A 19851-nucleotide genomic window follows, 5' to 3' on the forward strand; every position below is an offset into this window, starting at 1 on the left:
TCCATGATGGCTCCGGAGAGACCCTCTGGAACGGCTAGAGGACACTTCAGGCCTTACACATTTCTTCATGCCAAGTAGCTGGAGGCACAGCCTTTGACCAGGTTGTCCTCCCCAAATGTGTCACGTGATGACAGGGGAAAAAAATGCTTATAATTATTGGCCCTCCCTTCCAGGGTCCCCACAACTAGCTTCATCCTGAGGCTCCCTCTTGTAAGGGGACCTGCTTCCTGGTTCTCCGCAGCACAGCCAGGCCCACACTAAGTCACGACTTGATTGGGAGCAAGGGACTCCGATGGTGGTGCCTGATGGTTTTAAACAGCACCCAAGGGCCCTAGAGTAAGCCCCTCCAGGGGACGTGTGATCCAGGAGCATGCGGAACGCCACCCTCCCCAGGGTCCAGGCCCAGGGATGAAGGAACCAGGAACTCTTCCCCACTTGCTGTCTCTAACCACAGGACCAGCCTACCCTAGCAGACTTGTGGAAGCTAAAGCAGCAGCCACCCCTGAGGAGGATTCCAAGCCCCTCTCCCAAGCAGCTGCTGGGCCTTGCAGGCAGAAATGGTGCTTTGCCCACTTGGAGCCTTTGTCTTGTAGAGCACTGGAGCTGAGCTTAAGCGGTGCAGTCAGATGTCGGGCATCGTTCCTCACACCAGCATTCAGAATTTCATTTGAACTCCAGCATGAGGTAGTGGCCCCAGGTCCAGATGAACCCAGGGTTTCATCTCAGTTCATTTTTGTGTGTGTCTGGAATCGCTGCCGGAAGGCTCTTGGGGGAGGAACACAAGGACCACCTTAAGGGATAAAGGGCAGGGAGGCTGGGTAATGGGAAAGGGGAAAGTGTGTCGCCCCCCAGGTGGCCTGCCCCAGCACCTCACTGGAAGAATGAGCTGTGGCATCTATGGCCTGAGAGGAGGGTGGTCTGTCTCCACAGCTCAGTCCTGTGTGACCCAAATGCCATTCCTAAGGCTGAAGGGCACAGAGCAGCTAAGAACGGGGAGGGAAAGCTTCAGGAAGGGCGGTGGCCCAGGCTTGAATCCTGACTCCACTACGTACAAGTTCCTCAGCCTGGCCTAGCAAGGGCCACGTTGCATCCTCTCTCTACACAAGGCATTATTGGTCATGGTTTTATGAAGATAAAACCAATCCATGCATGGTACCGTGGAGCCTGCGAGCGCCCTAGAAGCCACGTCGCTAGGCACTACTTTTAAACCAAGGACAGCCAGCGTCTGCAGCCAATGTCACCCCTGGCTTTGTGTCTCCAGGGAGGCAGGGCAGGGGACACTGGAGCCCGGAAGCATGACAGACAGCGCCTCAAAGGCATCCGTGTTGCAGCTGCACAGACAACACACTAACTTTATTCACACTGATACAAAAGTAGATTTTACTTTTCTAGAAATGTTCCCTTGTGCTAGAGGGAGAAGGTTGAGCAGGGTCAAGGTGGCAGGCCAGTGGTAGCAGGGTTGGGGGAGCTGGGGTTTCCTCGTTCTGCTTTGTCTATAGGTGGTAGGCTGGTGGGAGTGGGGACGCACATATCCAGAGAGGGAGACAGAGACTCAGGTAGGATGGGGCTCGGGCACACCTGTGGCCGGTGTCCACGCCTCTCCTTGCCTGCTGTCTGCTTCCCATGGGATACCATGGTTCTAGCATGGATAAAGCAGGGCGAGCCTACCCCTTCCTTCCCTCCCGACTCCCTTCCACACTGGGTTGGGAAAGGCTCCCATGGCCAAGTCAGACCAAGGTGGCAGATGGGTAGGGGCTGAAGAGTGGGTGCACAGATGCTCACACAGGCAGAAGGAGCCGAGGCCAGGATGCCCACTGAGGCGCCCAGGGGGGCTCACTGGGGCAGGGCCTTGAGGATAGCATTCACCTCCTCTGCCACGGCTGTCAGCGCAAACTCAAACTGGTCCTGTGCAAGGCCAGTGGCAGAAGGGTCAGGGGAAGCCTAGCCTCTGCCTCCGCCCCAGGGGACATTGCAGGAGTGGAGGGTGCTAGGCATCTGGAAAGAGGGGAGTCTTCCTGAGGGGTGGGGGAGGGGCAGGCTGCTGCTGGTTTCTTCATGGTGGCCATGAAGAGAGTGCTTGGAAAGGGAATCAAGTGGGGACCGGCAGGGAGCCACTGTCACCTTAGAACGGACAAGTCCAGGCCGCTGGTCACGGACATGCTCCAGGGTGGCAGCAATATCAATCTCCTTCACTCCTGGGGAATAGGGGTGGGGTAAGGGCTGCTTAAGGGGGCATCCAGAGGGGAACGTGCCCCGTACCTCCTGGGCATCCTCTGCAAAGGTTGGAGAGGGGTCCACATGCTCCCCAGGGGGTTCTCAGGCCTATTGCGTGCTGGGGGTCCAGGAGGGACCAGGGCTTGTGGGTCCTGTGGGGACACGACCTTACCTTTGGCCATGCGATTCAGGACCATGTCAATAAGGATGTAGGTGCCTGTCCTCCCTGCACCGTCACTGCAGTAGGAGATGGTGACAGACAGGCTTAGTTAGCCCTGACAAGGCCAGAAGGGAGCAGGCATGGGAGTAGGGGTGGGGACATTGGCTGATTATTCCAGCTGGCCCGAGAAGAATGTGAGTGAGTCATGGGTGAGACAACAGAGGCAGGTCTGAGAGCCCTGGCATGTCCCCAGGCAGGGGGACAACTAGAAAGGACAGCCATGGCTCTGTCTTCACTGGAGGCAGCAGGACAGGGTGGGAATGGCCCTCTACAGACTGGGGTCTGTAGCTTTGGTCAGAGTAAATATTTCCAGCGCTGTGAGCTGACATTCTTCCGGGCGTGTGCCTGTGCATGTGTGTGTGTGTGTGTGTGTGTGTGTGTGTGCATGTGTGTGTCTATTTTTAACTCATTAAAGACAGGATGTGCCAGATTTGTTTCCTGTGTGTTGCTCACCAACATCAAGAGGCAGAGAGGTTTTGTGCTCACAGTTTGTGCTCAAGGAAAAGGACCAGAGGGAAGGACAGAATGAGGGAGGCCCCAGCCCAGGGCCTGCCTCTGTGGCAGGTCCTTACCCACCTGCAGTGCACTATGATGGGGCAGGAGCGGCCTCTGTAGCACTTGTTCACTTTCCTGAAAGGAGAGCTGAGTGTGAAGGCCAGGGACCACCAGCCAGAAAGAACATCAGTCACACAGCAGAGTGTGACCGCACACTGGCTTGCTTGCTTTTCTTTCTCTTTCTTTCTCTCTTTCTCTCTCTCTTTCTTTCTTTCTTTCTTTCTTTCTTTCTTTCTTTCTTTCTTTCTTTCTTTCTCTCTCTCTCTCTCTCTCTCTCTCTCTCTCTCTCTCTCTCTCTCTCTCTCTCTCTTTCTTTTTTCTCTCTTTCTTCCTTTCTGGTTTTTCAAGACAGGGTTTCTCTGTGTAGCCCTGGCTGTCCTGGAACTCACTCTGTAGACCAGGCTGGCCTCGAACTCAGAAATCCGCCTGCCTCTACCTCCCAAGTGCTGGGATTAAAGGCATGCACCACTGCCTGGCTGCACGGCTGGCTTTCTTATTCTCCCACCTTGTGGCAAGCACAGAGCAGTAAGAGAGCTGGAGAGAAGGTTCAGGGCCGGTGGCAAAGGACCACAGTTGATGTGGGTGGCACTGAGCTTGATCTGTCACTTGGGAGCCACATGCCCAAGTGGTTAACCAAAATAACGGATTTAACTTCTTGGTCCCCATACCCGTGAAATGGGAGATGATAAAGGGACCCTTTGTTAGGATTCTTATGAAGTGCCATGAGATAACATAAAGAGCCTGCATGTCACAGGCGTTCTCCATGAGTGGTAGTAAGGATGGATAAGAGGCAGTGGCTCTGACCTCATCCAAGGCATTCTGGTAACACCCAGGCCGCCTAGTCTACCACCATAGAGTCAGGCCTTTTCTACTCAGGCCCTTGGTCCACACCAGCCCTGATATCAGGTCACCAAAATGCATTCATCAGCAACAATTACTTAGTTCTAGCTGTCATATGCCAGCTGAATTTATGTAATTCTGCTGTAAGACCCAGCAATTGTTTAGCTTACTTGTGTGGCCTTAAAAAAAAAAAATCCATGCAGTGACCCTACAGTGACTCTACCAGGGGCAAGGACCCTACAGTGACTCTATAAGGGACAGTGACCCTACAGTGACTCTATCAGGGGCTTTGCTAGTACTTTTCCTTTTTTATAGATTTGGGGTCAAGCCAAGGCTTCATCCATATTATCACCAAAATGTTTACTTAAGTGGGGAAGAATTGAGAGGAGTAAAGGCAGGGGAAACTGTAGTCAAGATAAATTATAAAATAATCCAGTTTCAATAAAAGGGAGGGGAGAATTTCACACACACACACACACACACACACACACACACACCACATATGAAGAGGGGCTGAAGAAATGACTCAGCGGTTAAGAGCACTGACTGCTCTTCCAGAGGTCTTTGAGTTCAACTCCCAGCAACCACATGGTGGCTCACAACCATCTGTAATGGGGTCTGATACCCTCTTCTGATGTGTCTGAAGAGAACGACAGTGTACTCAAATCTTTAAAACTTTTACTTTAAAAATATTAACATTATTACTTATTATTCAGTAGTAAGGACTGAACCCAGGGTCTTGTGAAAGTTTTCAACCACTGAGTTACGTCCCCAGCCCCTTTTCACTATTTATTGGACAGGGCCTAACTAAGCTGTTCAGATTGGCCTTGAACTTGCAGATCTCCTGCCTCAGCCTCCTGCACAGCTGGAGTTACAGGTGCGTGCCATCTCTGCTGACATTTTTAAATGTGGGTGGAAACATGGAAATAATTTAATACTCTGACATCACTTTCAAAATGTGCCTCAGGTTGCACGATAGTCAGAAATCAGTCATCCTGGAGTTCAGAAACTACCAAGGTCCCCACCTCAACTCTTGCCCCTCTGCCTGGCACTGGAGATCCAGGCCAACTTGGCACAAGTCAGAGGAACAGATGGTTTCAGTATAGAGGCTTCCCTGCCACCTGTGTGTGAATGGCAAGGGATGCTGGGTGTTGTGTTACAGCAGGCTACTCCCTCTGCTAGTGTTTGCTTCAGCACCCTCCCCCTCCCCCTCCAAACTCCCTGCAGGGTAATCTTGGTCTCTTTCTACATTCCTGCCCCAGTTCTCGGAGCAGCCCTCAGGCTAGTCCCTTCTTGACCAGCCCGCCTGCCTGTTCCATCCATGGGGTTGCCACACCTGCCAATGACCACTTAGGTGGCTGTTCAACTGAAGTGAGACTATCAGCAGAGATCACAAAAATAAATAAATGATGCTGGCAGCCATGAGACTGAGGGGGAGAGGGAGAGACAGAAGGGAGAGGTGCAGAGGGAGAAATGAAGACAGAAAGGGGGGGCGGGGAGAGTGATGGAGATGCAGAGAAGAGGGAAAGGAAGGGGAAGAAAGAGCACTTGGGAGGCAGAGGCAGGTGGATTTCTGAGTTCCTAGACAGACTGGTCTACAGAGTGAGTTCCTGGACAGCCAGGGCTATCAGGACTATATAGAGAAACCCTGTCTTGTAAAACCAAAAAAAAAAAAAAAAAAAAAAAAAAGAAAAAAAGAAAAAAGAGAGAAAGAAAGAAAAAGGAAAGAAAAAAAAAAAAAGAAAAAGAGAAATAAGAAATAGAGGCAGAAAGACAGTAAGAAAGATGAGGATGGAAGCTAGAAGCTGGACAGGAGAGAGTGAAAGAGCAAGCCAGCACAGAGCTGAGGCCCAGAAGGGCAAGGCAGGAGGCAAAGCAGGGCCCCTGCAGGAGAGGAGCCCCTGCAGGAGAGGAGAGGGGAACCCCCGCCTCCAGGGACACACACACACACACACACACACACACACACACACACACACACACACACACACATTGGCTCCAGGCCAGCTAAGGAGCCAGATGGTGAAATGGCGGAGTGAGAATGCGGGTGTGAGAAAGGGCACCAGGGTAGGGTAGGACGGCCAAACTGTCAGTACTGGTTTGGGGATGGGAGGCTGGTGGTAGGGACAGAGATCAAGGGCGAGGCTCCAGGCCAGACCTTGTCCCCCAGTAAGAGCTCATGGGTGGCAGCTGGCAGCTTGCTCACCTGCGGAAGTCCAGCAGCGGCCGGGTGGAGGCCGGAGTGCCCTCTGCCGGCCAGCTGAGGAAGTGGAACTGAGTGAGCGTGCGCGTCTCCTGGGTCTGCAGGTTCTTAAGGTAGAAGCTCCGCACCAGGAAGTCCTCGCACCAGATGTGCTCCGACACCAGGTTCACCTGTCAGATATCGGGCACGGTCTGAGCACAGGTGCGCACGCGCTCCGCTCCAGTCCTCACCCTCCTGCTCCCCAAGCAGTGCAAATGTTAAATATTTCGGGAGGTTAAAGGCGGTAATTTCAGTCTTTGGATATTTATTTTCCCTGTCTTACATACGCATGGCTCAGAGTCCCTACAAATGCTTTTTGGTGCTAGACAGAATATACAAGCTTTCATGTATGTATGTATGTATGTATGTATGTATGTATGATGTGTGTGTATGCATGCATGAACCTATACATATACACATTCATATTTTAAAATGTCACCATTTACCCCTTACTGTTGGGTACTCTGACCTCATAGACGTGGTAGAGGGAAGATCCTTCATCCGGCCAGTAGCGGTCACACTGTTTGACACCGTCCTCCACCAACGGGGTCAGCATAACGATGACAGTGCAGCCACTCTCCCACACCATCTAAGGACAGAGATCCAGGTAAGCGGCCCTCTACGTTCCCTGGCTCTGGCAGGCTTCAGGGGCCTCAGGAAAACCCCTCTCCAAGCGTGCACCTGCCAGAAGTCCGCGATGGTGTGGGACAGTGGTCCCTGTGTGGCTATGTAGGCCGGCATCCGAGGGTCATGCTCGATCTAAGGGCAGAGAGGATATGTCATGAGCCAGAATGAGAAGGGCCAGCTTGGAGTGAGGCTTGGTCAAGAGTGGGCCAGGGTGTGGGGGAGGCTGAGATGCCTAAGTTCGAGGACATGGGCTCTACAGTTTCAGGGCTTGGCTGGAGTAAGAGATGACTACGGGGGATGGAATAAAGAGGAGCAGTGCTGATGGGCAGAATCAGTGTGGGAATCGGAGCTGCTCACGATGGGGCTGGCGTTGATGTAATCACTCCGAGAAGGGCTGCTCTCCACTTTCAGCTTGATTCGGGCATGGTCATCTGCACAGAACTCACAAATGACCTTCTGGCCCCAGGACTCTGCCACCCAGCCCGAACCAGGAGCCCCACTCCTCCCCATCCCCTACTCCCCACCCTCCACCTCCCACCCCCAGCCTCGAACTGCTCCTAGCAGAGTGTGGGGCCAAGTTGGCCCACGACTCGCTTACAGGGTAGGAAGTCAGGATGGCGGTTCTTCTTGATGTTGCTCTCATCCTGTGCGGCGGCACAGGTGTTTGGCTCTGCTTGGTAGGCGCACAGAGCCTGCCACTCCTTGGCCAACCGGTCCCGGTTCCGAAGGTGATCCTCCATGTATGCCTGTAGGGGGCACCACAGCCCGGCTCTGGGCCACACTGCCCGTCCTGCCTCTCCTGCTATGCTGTTCCCTCCCCACTTTAGGCCTGGGCCCTTTCCTGACCAGAATCATGTGTCCTGTGGAGATGTCCATGTTGGCCTGGGCGGGCTCCTCGCACCAAGATGGTGTGCTGCTGTGGGAACTGGGGCTGGCCTGGGCCGCGTCGCTGAACTGGGAGGACACACTGCTCACCCTAGAAGGCTCTGGCTGACCCTCCGCCCGGTTAAACAGGGACTTTGTGGCCATGTGCTGGCGACACAGGTCCTGCAGAGGAAGGATTGGGTGAGGGTGGGGGTCCTTAGAATCCCTCTACAAGGTTTCTAAGCCACAGGCTGGAGCTTAGTGGTCCTGCAGGCTTAGCGCTTGCCCAATGTGCGGAGTTCAGTTCCCAGCTCTCCAAACAAACAATGCCTTAGGCTTTGTCTCTGATCAACGGGATGAGTAAGATCTGTCTTTCGCCCTCATTCTTTTCTGCCTTGGTGCATATGACAACCTCAGATACCACAAAGTAGAATCCCAGAATCATATTCCTGGGAGGCATCTCCAGAGCCAACTATTCCCAGCCCATATTCATCTAAAAAGTATGTCCCAACACCCCTTCCAGGACCTTTCCATCCTTTACCCAGACAGGACCTCTCATTCTGCCCACATCCTTACTCCACACAAGACTGGGTCACTCGAGCCCCTTGTAGGTCCTTCCCTCCATGAGCTTCTATAGTTTCACACCTGGTACTCAAAAGTAGTGTCACCATGGGCCCCCTCCGGCCCCAGCGCTGCCAGGCGCTCCTTATCCCGCTGTCTCGAATGATGGCGCATACACAAGGCCACTGCCAAAGCCACTAGCAGCCCAGCGACGCCTGCCAGGGCCACTAGAGTAAGCAGCACTGAGCGCATGGGAGATATGCCATGGGCTTGTCGGGGAAGGACTTCAGCTGCTTCCTCCCTCTGTGGGAACAAAACCAGAATCAGAGGGATGGTTGCGGGGAGACTGGGCCTTGACTCCTACTTAGGCCACCTCTAGGGACAAAGCTGTGACAGGCAGGGGTATGAAGGTAACAGGCAGAAGGGCATACAGCTTCCTTCCAAATCCACAATGGACCAATTCAAGAGCTAGAGACTTTGGGTGATCCCACCAGAAGGATTTCCATAGAAACAGAAAAAAAGATGTCATGAAAAGGATGATATAGCTTTAAGAATGGTCCTTCAGGAAAGCGCCACTGCGCCATCTGTTGGTCAAAATGAGAACTACACAGAGACGGGCTGCATGGGGAAAGAAGGCTGGTGAGCCTAGTGAACTTTCAACCCTTTAAGTTCCTGTTCTTGCCTCCTCTCTTGTGTGCAGAGTCAGACCTACGAGGGCTTTGACAGATTCTACAGTTAGTGCTTACCTGTCCCACCCCTGTCTGCAAAATCTGGAGCCCTGTCTGCGCTTCCAGTTCAGACTTCACCAGCCCTGCAGGAAGGGTGCAAGCCAGGCTCTTTTCAGCCCTATGTGGGCTGGAAATAGTTTAGGGAAGGATCAGCACAGGAATCAAGGCTGGGGTCATGCGGAGCCTGGATTCGAAGACAGGGTGCTATTTACCAGCTTGCTGGGTCACATCTGCCAAAGACAGGTTCTGCTCATTGTGCCGGATTCGGAAGGTGACAGCTGGTCCCACCACACTGCCAAATAGGAAATATGTTACTCCCTTACCCACCGGAGACTCCAGATTCTAAATAAAGAGGCCGGCAAGGCAGATCAGGGATTCCCACGAGTGTGTCTAATGACAGGCAGATTCAGGATGAGGCTAGCAGCAGGCCTACGTGTGGCTCCCCTGCTTTGACAAGTTGGGGGGGGGGTCTCTGACCCCAGAGCTGTCTTCCCACCTCACTCAGGCTAGACGCCCCCACCCCCACCCCACGCTGTCCCACCACAATGGCAACCCCACCTGATGTTGATAAAGCTACCGGAGGACATATGCACGTGCTCAGCCAGAATCTCCAGCAGCCTCACTCCAGCCACCAGGCTCAGGGGTCTGCAGGAGGGGAGCAGGCAGAGAGGGAAGTGGTGACTCTCAGGCACTCTTTTGAGACAGGCCACCTCAAGACGTGTAGAACTACCCCTCCCCCCTCTACCTCTTTTTTTTTTTTTAAAGATTTATTTATTATTCTATCTAAGTACATTGTAGCTGTCTTTAGACACACCAGGAGAGGGCATCAGATCTTATTACGGAGGGTTGTGAGTCACCATGTGGTTGCTGAGATTTGAACTCAGGACCTTCGGAAGAGCAGTCAGTGCCCTTAACCGCTGAGCCATCTCTCCAGCCCCACTCCTCCCAACCTTTTTTTTTTTTTTTTAAATAGCACTGGATTCTTGCTCTTTGCTTCTTGCCAGACAGGCTAACCCAATCCCATAGGGACTGGAGGGCTTCCCCAGGATGCAGCACTCACTTCTGGTCAGTGACGATATAGCCATACTCCTCGGCCGATGGTCGAGCTGATGGCCGTCCCACCACTGTGGGCTGGCTCTGGCCCAAGGGACTTTTCTTCTCCAGAAGGACTGAGGAGGAGCCCAGAGGGCTGGGTGTGTGGGGAGGTTCAGGGAAACCAGGGCTCAGCACCTGCTGAACTTCGCTGGAGGCAGGGCTGGCAGTGAGGTACCCAGGAAGCGAGGGTGTGGGGGGCAGAGCTTCTGCTGGGTCTCCTCTCTGCATCTGTTGTATTGTCTGTTATAAGACAGGATGCAGGCGTGACTTCTAGAGTGGAAGGGCTGGGGAGGAGGGGCGGTCACACTTTGGGCTCTAAACTCTTTACAGTGGAGTTTAGGAACGGTTTAACTTTTTAACCCCCAAAGCCCACACAATGGCTAACAGAGAGCGCATCCATGGAGTGTGAATCGAATGTATGAATGTGGGAGTATAAGGTTTAGTGAGTGAAATATGGTCTGTAAACCACAGAATGGGGCTTCCATTCTGTGGGGTGGGGTGGTGATGGGGAGCTGAGCCCAATAATTGGGAAAGATAAACAGAAAGGCAGCGGTTTTTAGGCTTTTGTTCTGTGGCAATAGTTAGAAGCCTACACCTAAAACACAGAGACAAAGCTTATCTAGCTACAGCAGGATGGAACCTCCACCAAAGACCCCACTGTAGGAAACATGGGACTCTGAATGGATTGTGGTCAAAAGAGGAGCGGATTAAAGATTCTGGCTTCTAGTGCTGTTGACTTTAAGTGAGGCCGCAGGTGATTATTTGAAGTCTCTAGGCCTTAAAGTGAGGGACCAGAGGATAGATTCCGAGCCATGATCTCAAAGCAAAGGTGTGTGTGTGTGTGTGTGTGTGTGTGTGTGTGTATGTGTATGTATGTGTGTATATGTATGTGTGTGTATGTATGTGTGTATGTGTATGTATGTGTGTGTATGTGTGTGTATGTGTGTATGTGTTTGTATGTGTGTGTATGTGTGTGTGTGTGTGTGTGTATGTATTTGTGTGTATGTATGTGTGTATGTGTATGTATGTGTGTATGTATGTGTGTGTATGTATGTGTATGTGTGTGTGTGTATGTATGTGTGTATGTGTATGTATGTGTGTGTGTATGTGTGTGTGTATGTGTATGTATGTGTGTGTATGTGTGTATATGTGTGTGTGGCAGCTAGGTGCTAGGAACTCACTTTCTTGACATCGGCTCCTCCAACATTTACAGCCCCTTCTGTAGAAACACAAAAAGCAATAGTCAAGGCCAAAAGGACCAGCACTCTTGAACCTGTTCTATCTGTGTGACCTCTGTCCTATTAACAACCCAGATGCCACCCCCTCTGCCCAGGCTCCCACTCACCCACCGCCTCCATGAGCTTCCCACTCTCTAGTCCCTTTCCTGGTCTAATGCTTCACCTCCCCTGCTTACCCTCTTGCTCCCTGTCCTCAAAAGAACTCTCTTTCCAGCCAGGCTGCTGGACCATGCCTGTATCCTAAACTCTGGAGGTAGAGGCAGGAACATGGGTTTTCAGAGCATCCTAGACTACAGCAAGACCCCATATCAAGAAGAAGAAAACCCCCAAACTCTCCTCTACAATAACCTCCGTGGAGATGCGAGCTGCTGGCCTCCCTGACTGGACACTCACCAAGATTTCTTCCTGTGCCCTTGGGCAGCAACTGCAGCAGGGTCAAGAGGGTAGAAAACTGCTCCGGGGTCAACTGACGCAGCTCTACTCCATAGCCTGCCAGTACAGCAGTCAATCTCTGCAGACTCAATTCTGCCGGGAGCCAGACACGGAGCTTAGGGCGGACGGTGGAAAAGGACTGCAGTGCTGAGAGGTGGTTGGGGCATGGGACATGCACATTGCAAATTCTTTTCAAGCACTAGGACACGGATGCTCATTCCCAAACCTTGGACATACTCGAGGTGTGCCAGGTGCACACCCCACTCTCCCCACATCGAAGCTAGGGCTGTGTGGATCAGCTTGTCAATAGACAGTTAAATGTGTGAACGAAAGGCAGAATGCCAGCTGTGGTGATTTGCGTGTGTGATCCTCAGAACTCAGGAGTCTGAGGCAAGAGGATTGCAGCAGGTTTGAGTCCTGCCTGAGCTAAAAATGAGTTCAAGGATAACCTGGGGTAACAGCAAGACCTCGTCTTAAAAATAAAATAAAAATATAACTGAATAAACAAATGAATAAGTGAACATCTTCAAAGGTAGCCAGGAAGGGCCCCAGCAAAGAGGTAGACCCCACCCCAACCCCAAGACAGAGAGGTAGAGGCTGAGGCCACTGCTACCTGGTTGTGCTGCTTGGGGAGGGGACTTCTCCCCACGACCCCCTAGTACTTCCTCCTCATGGCCCTCTGAAGAGTCCTCTGCCCTGTTGCCCCCATTCTCTGGCAACCTTGGTGCCCGGGCTCTGCCAGGCACTGGCAACTCTTGGGCCATGTAGAGCAGCCCTGAATCTTGGAAAAGTTGAGCAGGTGAGGGACCTGTAAGGTCCCCAAAAGAGTGTCCAGAGTGAGTCCCCAAAATGGCCTTGGAGGCACTTCTGCTGAAGAGTGCAGGACCTTCAGCCTTGGACAGGTGACCAACACCAACTACCCCAGAGGAGCTCTCTGAGCCCCGGGAGCCATCTCGGGAGCCAAACTGTGGGGAGACAGAGTTGTGGGTAAGAGCAGAGTCAGGGCTGGGTACTGGGGTCGGGGCATGGCCAGGTTGGAGGTCTCACCTGGTGGAAGAGGTAAGGCTGTAGCAGTGCAGGTTCATAGGTCAGAGCAGGGTGTGGAGGCTGTGGGGGCATTAGCAGATGCTCCAAGAGAGGGGGTAACAACTCAGCCTGCAGAGAGGACAGTGGGGAGCCCGCCCCAGCTCCGTCCCCACCCCCTGCAGGCCTTGGAAAGCCCTGGGCAGCAGGAGAGGAGCCAGTAGGATTGCCCTGAGTTAGCAATTCCCCTGCAGGGCCTGGTTTCCTGGGCACCAAACCAGACCTAGGGAGGAAAGGAGAGAGATAAGGAGATAAGGAGTGGGAGAGAGAGATAGAGAGGAAGGGGCAGGGGAGACAGAGACAGAAACAGAGAGATTGGTTTATTTGGTTGGTTTGGTGGTGTTTTTTGTTTTTGTTTTTTGGGGTTTTGTTTTGGTTTGGTTTGGTTTGGTTTTTTGAGGAGGAGGGGTTGGAGACAGGGTTTCTCTGTGACGTCTTGGCTGTCCTGAGACTCACTCTGAAGACCAGGCTGGCCTTGAACTCAGAGCTTCCTCTGACTCCAACTCCTCTCAAGTGCTGGGATTAAAGGCATGTGCTACCACCATCGGCTGAGAGATTTATTTGTATATTTGTATAGGTCAAGGGTGTGGACAGTTTACAAGGTTGAAGATGGACAGAGTCACTGTTTTAGAATAGCCCTGTCCTTTAAGAAATGAAGAGGAGAGATGGGCTAGAGGGCATGGAGATGAAGGCAGGCTAGAGAGGTGAGCTTGCCAAGGTAGTTTGTTATGACTCTGTCTTTGGTAGAAAAGAACAGGTATATGTGTGTGTATGAGTGTGTGTATATGTGTGTATGAGTGTATGTGTATGAATGTGTGTATGTGTGTATGAGTGTGTGTGTGTGTATGAATGTGTGTATGTGTGTGTATGAATGTGTGTGAGTGTATGTGTATCAGTGTGTGTGTATGAATGTGTGTGTATGAATGTGTGTATGAGTGTATGTGTATGAGTATATGTATGAATGTGTATATATGTGTGTATGAATGTGTGTATGTGTGCGTATGAGTGTGTATGAGTGTATGTGTATGAGTGTGTGTATGAATGTGTATATATGTGTGTATGAGTGTGTGTGTGTATGCGTGTATGTGCGTGAGTGTGTGTGTATGAATGTGTGTGTGTGTGTGTGTGTGTGTGTGTGTGTGTGTATGTATGAGTGTGTGTGTGTGTTTATATAGGGATCAAATCCAGGGCCTTGTATATGCAAGATGATCATTCTACCACTGTACTACATCCCCAAACCATATGCATGCCTTTGAAACACAGTTGCACAGGTAGGAGCTCAGTGGGTGGTGAAGGGGAGATACATGGGTGGACTGTGACTACAGGTGACTGCGTTGTCCCTGCGAGCCGCTCCCCACCCCTGCTCTCTAAGTATATGTTCAAATAGCAGAGAAGGCCTGGCCCCACTGCTATTGCCCTCTTGGACCACGTGTCATATGTGAACTCAACACGCCCTTCTTCTGTCTGAGAATTGCCTCTAGAGCAGCAGTTTTCGACATGTGGGTCTTGACCGTTTTGGGAGTCGAAGGACCCTTTCATAAGCATCACCTAAGACCATCAGAAAACACAGATATCTACATTATGATTCCTAACAGTAGCAAAATTACGGTTATGAGGCAGCAAAGAAATAATGTTATGGTTGGAGGGTGGGTAGTCACCACTACTCAAGGAACTGTAATAAGCAGCATTAGGAAAGTTGAGAACTACCGATGTAGAGGGTCTCAGCAGAGAGAGAGAGAGAGATAGTGCTGTTTTCTGCCCTACACAATTCCACACAGGAACAAACTACTTAGGTGCATCCAAGGAAACTCTAGTTTGTTCATAACAACTACTTTAATTCTTCTTTTAAGATGTCAAATGCCAGGCTAGAGAGATGGCTCAGCCGTTAAAGGCTAGGCTCACAACCAAAAATATGAGATGTCAAATGCCAACATCTTTTCAATGTATCTATCAGTGTCCTGTTTTGCTGGATTTCCAGGATAAGCTCAGCTTCTAATGAGTGTGTCAACCCGTCAGAGGGAAGGACCATTCTCAATGTGGTTGTTCCTGTGCCCCAGTCTGCAGACCTTGCCATCTCCACCCCACCCCGGCGCCTATAAGGAAGGTCACAGGTCACCAGTTTCAACAGTCTAAGGCAGTTGGGAAAGGCTGCCTACCTGTCCCTTGGATGGGGCTCTGGGGGGCGAAGCCTGGGGATGCGTTCCATCTCCTGGGAGATCACATGCTGGGTAAGGTCATCATGCCAGGACAAGCCTGAAAGGAGGAAGGGTAGGGCAGAGTTGACTCGAGAGCTAGTTACAGCCAGGAGTATATCCCATTCCCTACATTGAGTTGTGATGGGCAGAGTTGGGGTGGGACGAGGAAGTGCCAGGGATTGGAGACACAGTGGGCGAGCTGAGCTGACTTTCTACCTCTACCCTCAGCTACGACTTTTGGAGTCAAGCTACCTGCGCTGGAATCCAGCTTTGGTTCCTAAAGAACTGGGGAATTTAGGCAAGTTGTTAAGCCTCCATTCCTTCATCTCAGTTCTCTCTGGACCTTAACTCTCTCATCTGGGGATACGTGCCTCCTAAGATTGTTGTGATAATTAAAAGGACATATCGTGGAAAATAGTTCTGTGACATGGAGAACTCTTAACAAATGCCACTGGCCCTGTCATAATTGTGGGTCTCCATTCTGAGCCTGGGTCTTGTGTGGAGTGGGAACAATACATATTCTGTAGGCTTCCGTAGAGATAAAGTATGGTCAGGAATATGAAATCTTCCATATGCCTGTTTCAAACACCTGGACCATCCTCCCCACGGCCATCCTCCTCATGTCCTCCCTGCAGCAGCATGGAGCATGTTGATCCTGTTTGACTCATTACCCATGAAGCTCTGCTCTCAGAAGAGATCTCTCATCCCTTCTAGAGGGACCTCACCTCATTCTCCTCCATTCTTCCTTCTGTGGGTTTATTTATGTAGAGTCAGGGTCTCATTAGCACAGGATGACCTGAAACTCAAGGGGATTCTTCTGCCTCAGTCCCCTGAGTGCTAGGATCACAGTTGCCTGGCACTATGCCCAGATCCTGCTCTGGATTCATAATCTGGGTTACTCATGACTCATGTCTTGGGACCTGCAAACATCTATTCCATGCATTAGAACTGTCTGTGCTCCTGCTACAGTTAACTCCTCCAAGGGACCATTTGTTGCAGTAAACTTCTTAAGACATACATAGAAGCTGAATGCAGAGGTACATGCCTGTAGTCCTGTTCATGGAAGGCTAAAGCAAAAGAATCGCCTGGACGATATAATAAATTTGGAGCTAGCCTGGGCTACACAGTGAGAGCTTGTTTCAAAACAAACAAGCAAGCGAAATTCCAACAAACCTAAAAAATAATTTCCAGCAACCTCCCCTGCAGGCTTTCTGTGTGCAACTCCAGAGAACCCCATCTCTGGGATCCTATCATTGTGTTTATTTGCCCCCTTATCTAGAAAAATCTAAGAAGGTGGGGCTTCGTGAATGGATATAATGATTAATTTGTATGAATAGAAAGCTTTGGGTAAGGTGGCCCTTTACTTCCCACCCACACCAACTTCCAATCTCTGCGTTCCAATGCAACCAGACCTCACCTTGGGACATGAGTTGCCGGAGCACACCTTGTAGGCGCTGGAGAACTGGGGAAGTGACTTGTAAGAGGGGCCGTGCCTGCCCCACTCCTGCCTGGCACTGTCCAAACAAGCCATCTAAAAGCACAAAGGTCTTGTTGTCAGGGCTTTTGCAGGAAGCTTCCCAAAGCCCAGGCTGCAGAGGGACAGGGCTCTCTCCACCTCCTCTAGCTTTAGAGTTGTGCTTCTCTGCTCTCCTCACAGCTGACCTCTCCCTCCCCATTTTTGTCTTTGGAATCCTATGCCAGGGCCCTACTCACCCTGAATACAGACTTCCAGATGCGAACAAAGTCTGCGGTCAAACAGACAGCCTGTGAAAGAGAAGATTCTCAGAACACAGAACACAGAGGACAGTCAGATGGTTTAGAAACAGGAAGGAGATATGGCCCCATTGCTTCTTTCTAAGGAAGGCTTTAAGTCGGGAGGACAGTAGGGAAGAAGCCTAGAACTAACTAACTCTCTCTCTCTCTCTCTCTCTCTCTCTCTCTCTCCCTGGCATATATATTCATACAAATTTATATATGTGCATGTGGCCAGAGGTCAATGTTGGGTATCTTCCACATTTTGTATTTTCAAGACTGGGTACCTCACTGAACCTAGTGTTCACTCAGCACACGCAAGGGATTTGACTCTCTTACTTTCCAGCACTGGGGTTAGACATCAGTCACTACGCATGGATTTTCATATGGGTGCTGAAGATCCAAATTCAGGCCCTCATGCTTGTATGACAAGCACCCTACTGACTGAGTCATCTCTCAAGCCCCAAGGCCAAGAATTATTGAGGAAGTATGGGGTCTAGCTTTGGGGTCTGAAGATCTTAGTTTCAGTCTTTAATGACTCAATTTGCCTAAGTGGGAATTGGAATGTGGGAGGAAGGGAGGGTAAATTATGTAGCATTGTGGGAGAGTTCGTGGCCAAATTCAAAAGGAAACGGTGGTTCCCCAAATCTCTCAAAGCATCCCAATTCTAGTGGCGTGGAACTAGAGGAGGAAGCTCCAGCACTCCCTCCCACCCCCCCACCCCCACCCCCGCGTGGTAGGGAAGGGATGCCGGTGCTTGATTCTGGGGCAGCCTGTCCCAGGCAGAGTTGATGGCGCTGTCCATGGTTCTGAACCTAGGAGCTAATGGCACGTCGGGAAAGGAGACGTTTACCAAGGGAAGGGTGGCAGGACAAGGAGTGGCTCATCCTTCCGCTCTGTCTTGTTAACTCTTGGCCTCACAGGAAGTACCGTGCACTGGCCCCCAAGCCAAGGTGGGAAAAGAGGGAGCCAGATGGAGAGGCTGCGCCCCTTCCCCCCACCGCCACCTTCCCACCCCCATCCCGGGCCCATGAGTCAGCGCTGACTATATCCGCTTAGATGTGAGTCAGCACCAGGCCCGGCTGTGGGAAAGGGGACAAGAAGAGGACCCTCCCCTTTTACTCCTCTTCCGTTCCCTCCCCTTGCGTGTTCCCCTTCTTATAGCCGACCAACTCGAGCAAATGGCCTCTCTAGACTTAAAAGATAAATCCTGCTCTGTCTCTAGCCAGTCCTACAGGGAAGCTGGAGTCGGGTAACAGTGGAGAGGCTCCTGCCACCGGTGGTCGCCCATTCCTCTTTCTCGGCTTCCGATTCTCCATCTCGGGTCTCCACCCCGATGCCTCTGGCTTCTCCCACGGTCCTGTAGTCCCTCTAAATCTCTCAACTCGCGTGCACCCCCGCTCCTCCTCCTGTACCTAGTCTTCCCTGGAGCCCACTTTTCCAGGTCCCGCCTGCGAATCCCGGCTCCACCTCCCAGCCTACGCCCCTTTCCTCACCTCCATCTCCCTTCATCTCACTTCATGTCCTCTCATCTTCCTCACCCTACAAACACCCCCCCCCCCGCCGCCTTCCAACATTTATCCTACCCGAGCTTCTTGCTTTTGCGACGCTTCCCCCCGCCCCCATCAAGTTTTCTCCTGACCGTGGGCACTGATGGCGCTGCAGCCCCCGGGGCGGCCGCTCAGCAACAGCAGGCAGACCAGCAGCCGGAGGCCCCCGGAGCCCCCGGAGCCCCCGGAGCCCCCGGGCCGCCGCGGGCGCCTCATCCTTCCCGGCTCTGAGCTCTCTCTCCGGCCAGAGTCTCGGCGACGTTGGTGGGAGTCAGCCCAGGAGCCTAGGCGGAGTCTGCCACTCCCCACCCACCTCCAAGGCGGGGTCTAGTTGCCCCTCTTGAGGCGACCCGGCCAACTGCAGGCGTGCAATGACGACATCTCCACCCCCGGCTCTTATGCCTATTTGCGTCATACTGGCGTAAGAGCCCCCTCTTAGCCGGGGACCTACTCAACCTAAGCCTCCTCCACCATATAGTAGGTTCCTCCCTAGAATTCCCACTGGGTCCACCCACTCCTGACCTGTATTTTTCAGGTCCACCGCCTCTGTCTCCCTGGCTCAGGTTTGGTGAGAAGGACTCAAGTACTATAGGGAACAGGAAAGATACGTGGGCCAGGGAGTATAAACCGTGATACAAGAAGCTTAAGAGATCAGAACAGGAACTCTTACCATGGTTCCATTATCGCTACTGGCGTCTTCCTGAAAAATCAGAGATGGTTAGGCACTCGCACTGGGATAGCAAGGGATGAGCTAGTTGCTTACTCTTGTCTGAAGAAGCCAAAAAGCACCTGCCCCACAGGGTAGTGGTGAGAATTTATGTAATTAGACACTGCAGCAAGACCTGGACCTGCATATCGCAAACACTCCTACGCATTAACTTCGTTTCCTCTTGCAATCTACTCATCTGACTCTTGAAACGGTTACCTTCTTTAGTATTTGCTTTTCGCTTAGTTGGTACAAAGCAATCATACACAAATGTACACAGTGACAGTCAGTACATGTACACGGATGTATGCAATGTGTAATGACCAGATCCACATACCTGGCGTATCTATTACTTCAGACCTTTATAGTTTCTTTGTGTTGGGAATACTTAGCATCTTCTCTGTCAGCTCATTTGAATTAGCCCAGAAATCGTCGCCGCCTGTAGATATCCTGCTGTGCTTCCGAACATCAGCCTTGCTGCTTGCCCAGCTGCACTTGGTGAGTACTGCCATTTGTTATTAGCTCTGGCTGTCCCTTAGCTTCCTGTCTCAAGCTTATTGACGATCTTATGATTTCTACATAAGGTACACGCCACATCAAACCACCCCTCCCCCCCCCCAGCCTTATCACAGTAATTTCCTCAGTGGCTTTTTAATATTCTTAGTTATCCAGTAAGCTACAGAGTTTTCTAAAGTTCAAATTAATTGCATTATCCTTTTGCTTTCTAGTCGTTGTTTCTTTTTGTTTTGTTTTTAAGACAATATGGGTCAGGTGAGATAGCTCAGCAGGTACACATTCACTATCCGAACCCGATGACCTGAGTTTGATTCTTTGAATCCATATAAAGACAGAAGAGAATCAACTCTATGATGTTGTCTTCTGCTCTCTCTCTCTCTCTCTCTCTCTCTCTCTCACACACACACACACACACACAGAGAGAGAGAGAGGC

General features: G+C 51.5%; 1 protein-coding gene across 5 annotated transcripts; it reads right to left on the reverse strand.

Moving 5' to 3' along the window:
- Positions 1-1319: 1319 nt before the first annotated feature.
- Ptprn (protein tyrosine phosphatase, receptor type, N) lies at positions 1320-18782 on the reverse strand. Of its 5 annotated transcripts, none has more exons than XM_006496445.1 (23): positions 18719-18782; positions 16608-16658; positions 16312-16425; positions 14856-14952; positions 12664-12922; positions 12230-12581; positions 11578-11709; positions 11128-11165; positions 9912-10186; positions 9410-9496; positions 9064-9143; positions 8870-8934; positions 8208-8426; positions 7545-7745; positions 7297-7444; positions 7056-7129; positions 6753-6830; positions 6541-6660; positions 6036-6202; positions 3011-3064; positions 2387-2451; positions 2122-2195; positions 1320-1905 (listed from the first exon to the last, which is right to left on the reverse strand). In XM_006496445.1, exons 3-23 carry the CDS (start codon positions 16319-16321, stop codon positions 1834-1836), a joined length of 2667 nt encoding a protein of 888 aa, XP_006496508.1. In that variant the 5' UTR covers positions 16322-16425; positions 16608-16658; positions 18719-18782; the 3' UTR covers positions 1320-1833. The 5 variants fall into 5 exon arrangements, with proteins under 5 accessions (XP_006496508.1, XP_011236979.1, XP_006496507.1 ...); XM_011238677.2 differs by lacking the exon at positions 18719-18782 and adding an exon at positions 18510-18680; XM_006496444.2 differs by lacking the exon at positions 18719-18782 and adding an exon at positions 18233-18416.
- Between the last annotated feature and the right edge of the window lie 1069 nt (positions 18783-19851).

This window comes from Mus musculus, chromosome 1 (genome assembly GCF_000001635.26).
Source record: "Mus musculus strain C57BL/6J chromosome 1, GRCm38.p6 C57BL/6J".
NCBI lineage: Eukaryota > Metazoa > Chordata > Mammalia > Rodentia > Muridae > Mus > Mus musculus.

Coding starts and splice junctions, on each gene's coding strand:
- Ptprn (NM_008985.3), bottom strand. CDS start 18,412: ATGAGGCGCCCGCGGCGGCCCGGGGGCTCCGGGGGCTCCGGGGGCTCC. Junction 6,831..7,055: donor ACATCAACGCCAGCCCCATC/GTGAGCAGCTCC, acceptor CTCTGCCCTTAG/ATCGAGCATGACCCTCGGAT. Junction 6,203..6,540: donor CCCTCTACCACGTCTATGAG/GTCAGAGTACCC, acceptor GATATCTGACAG/GTGAACCTGGTGTCGGAGCA.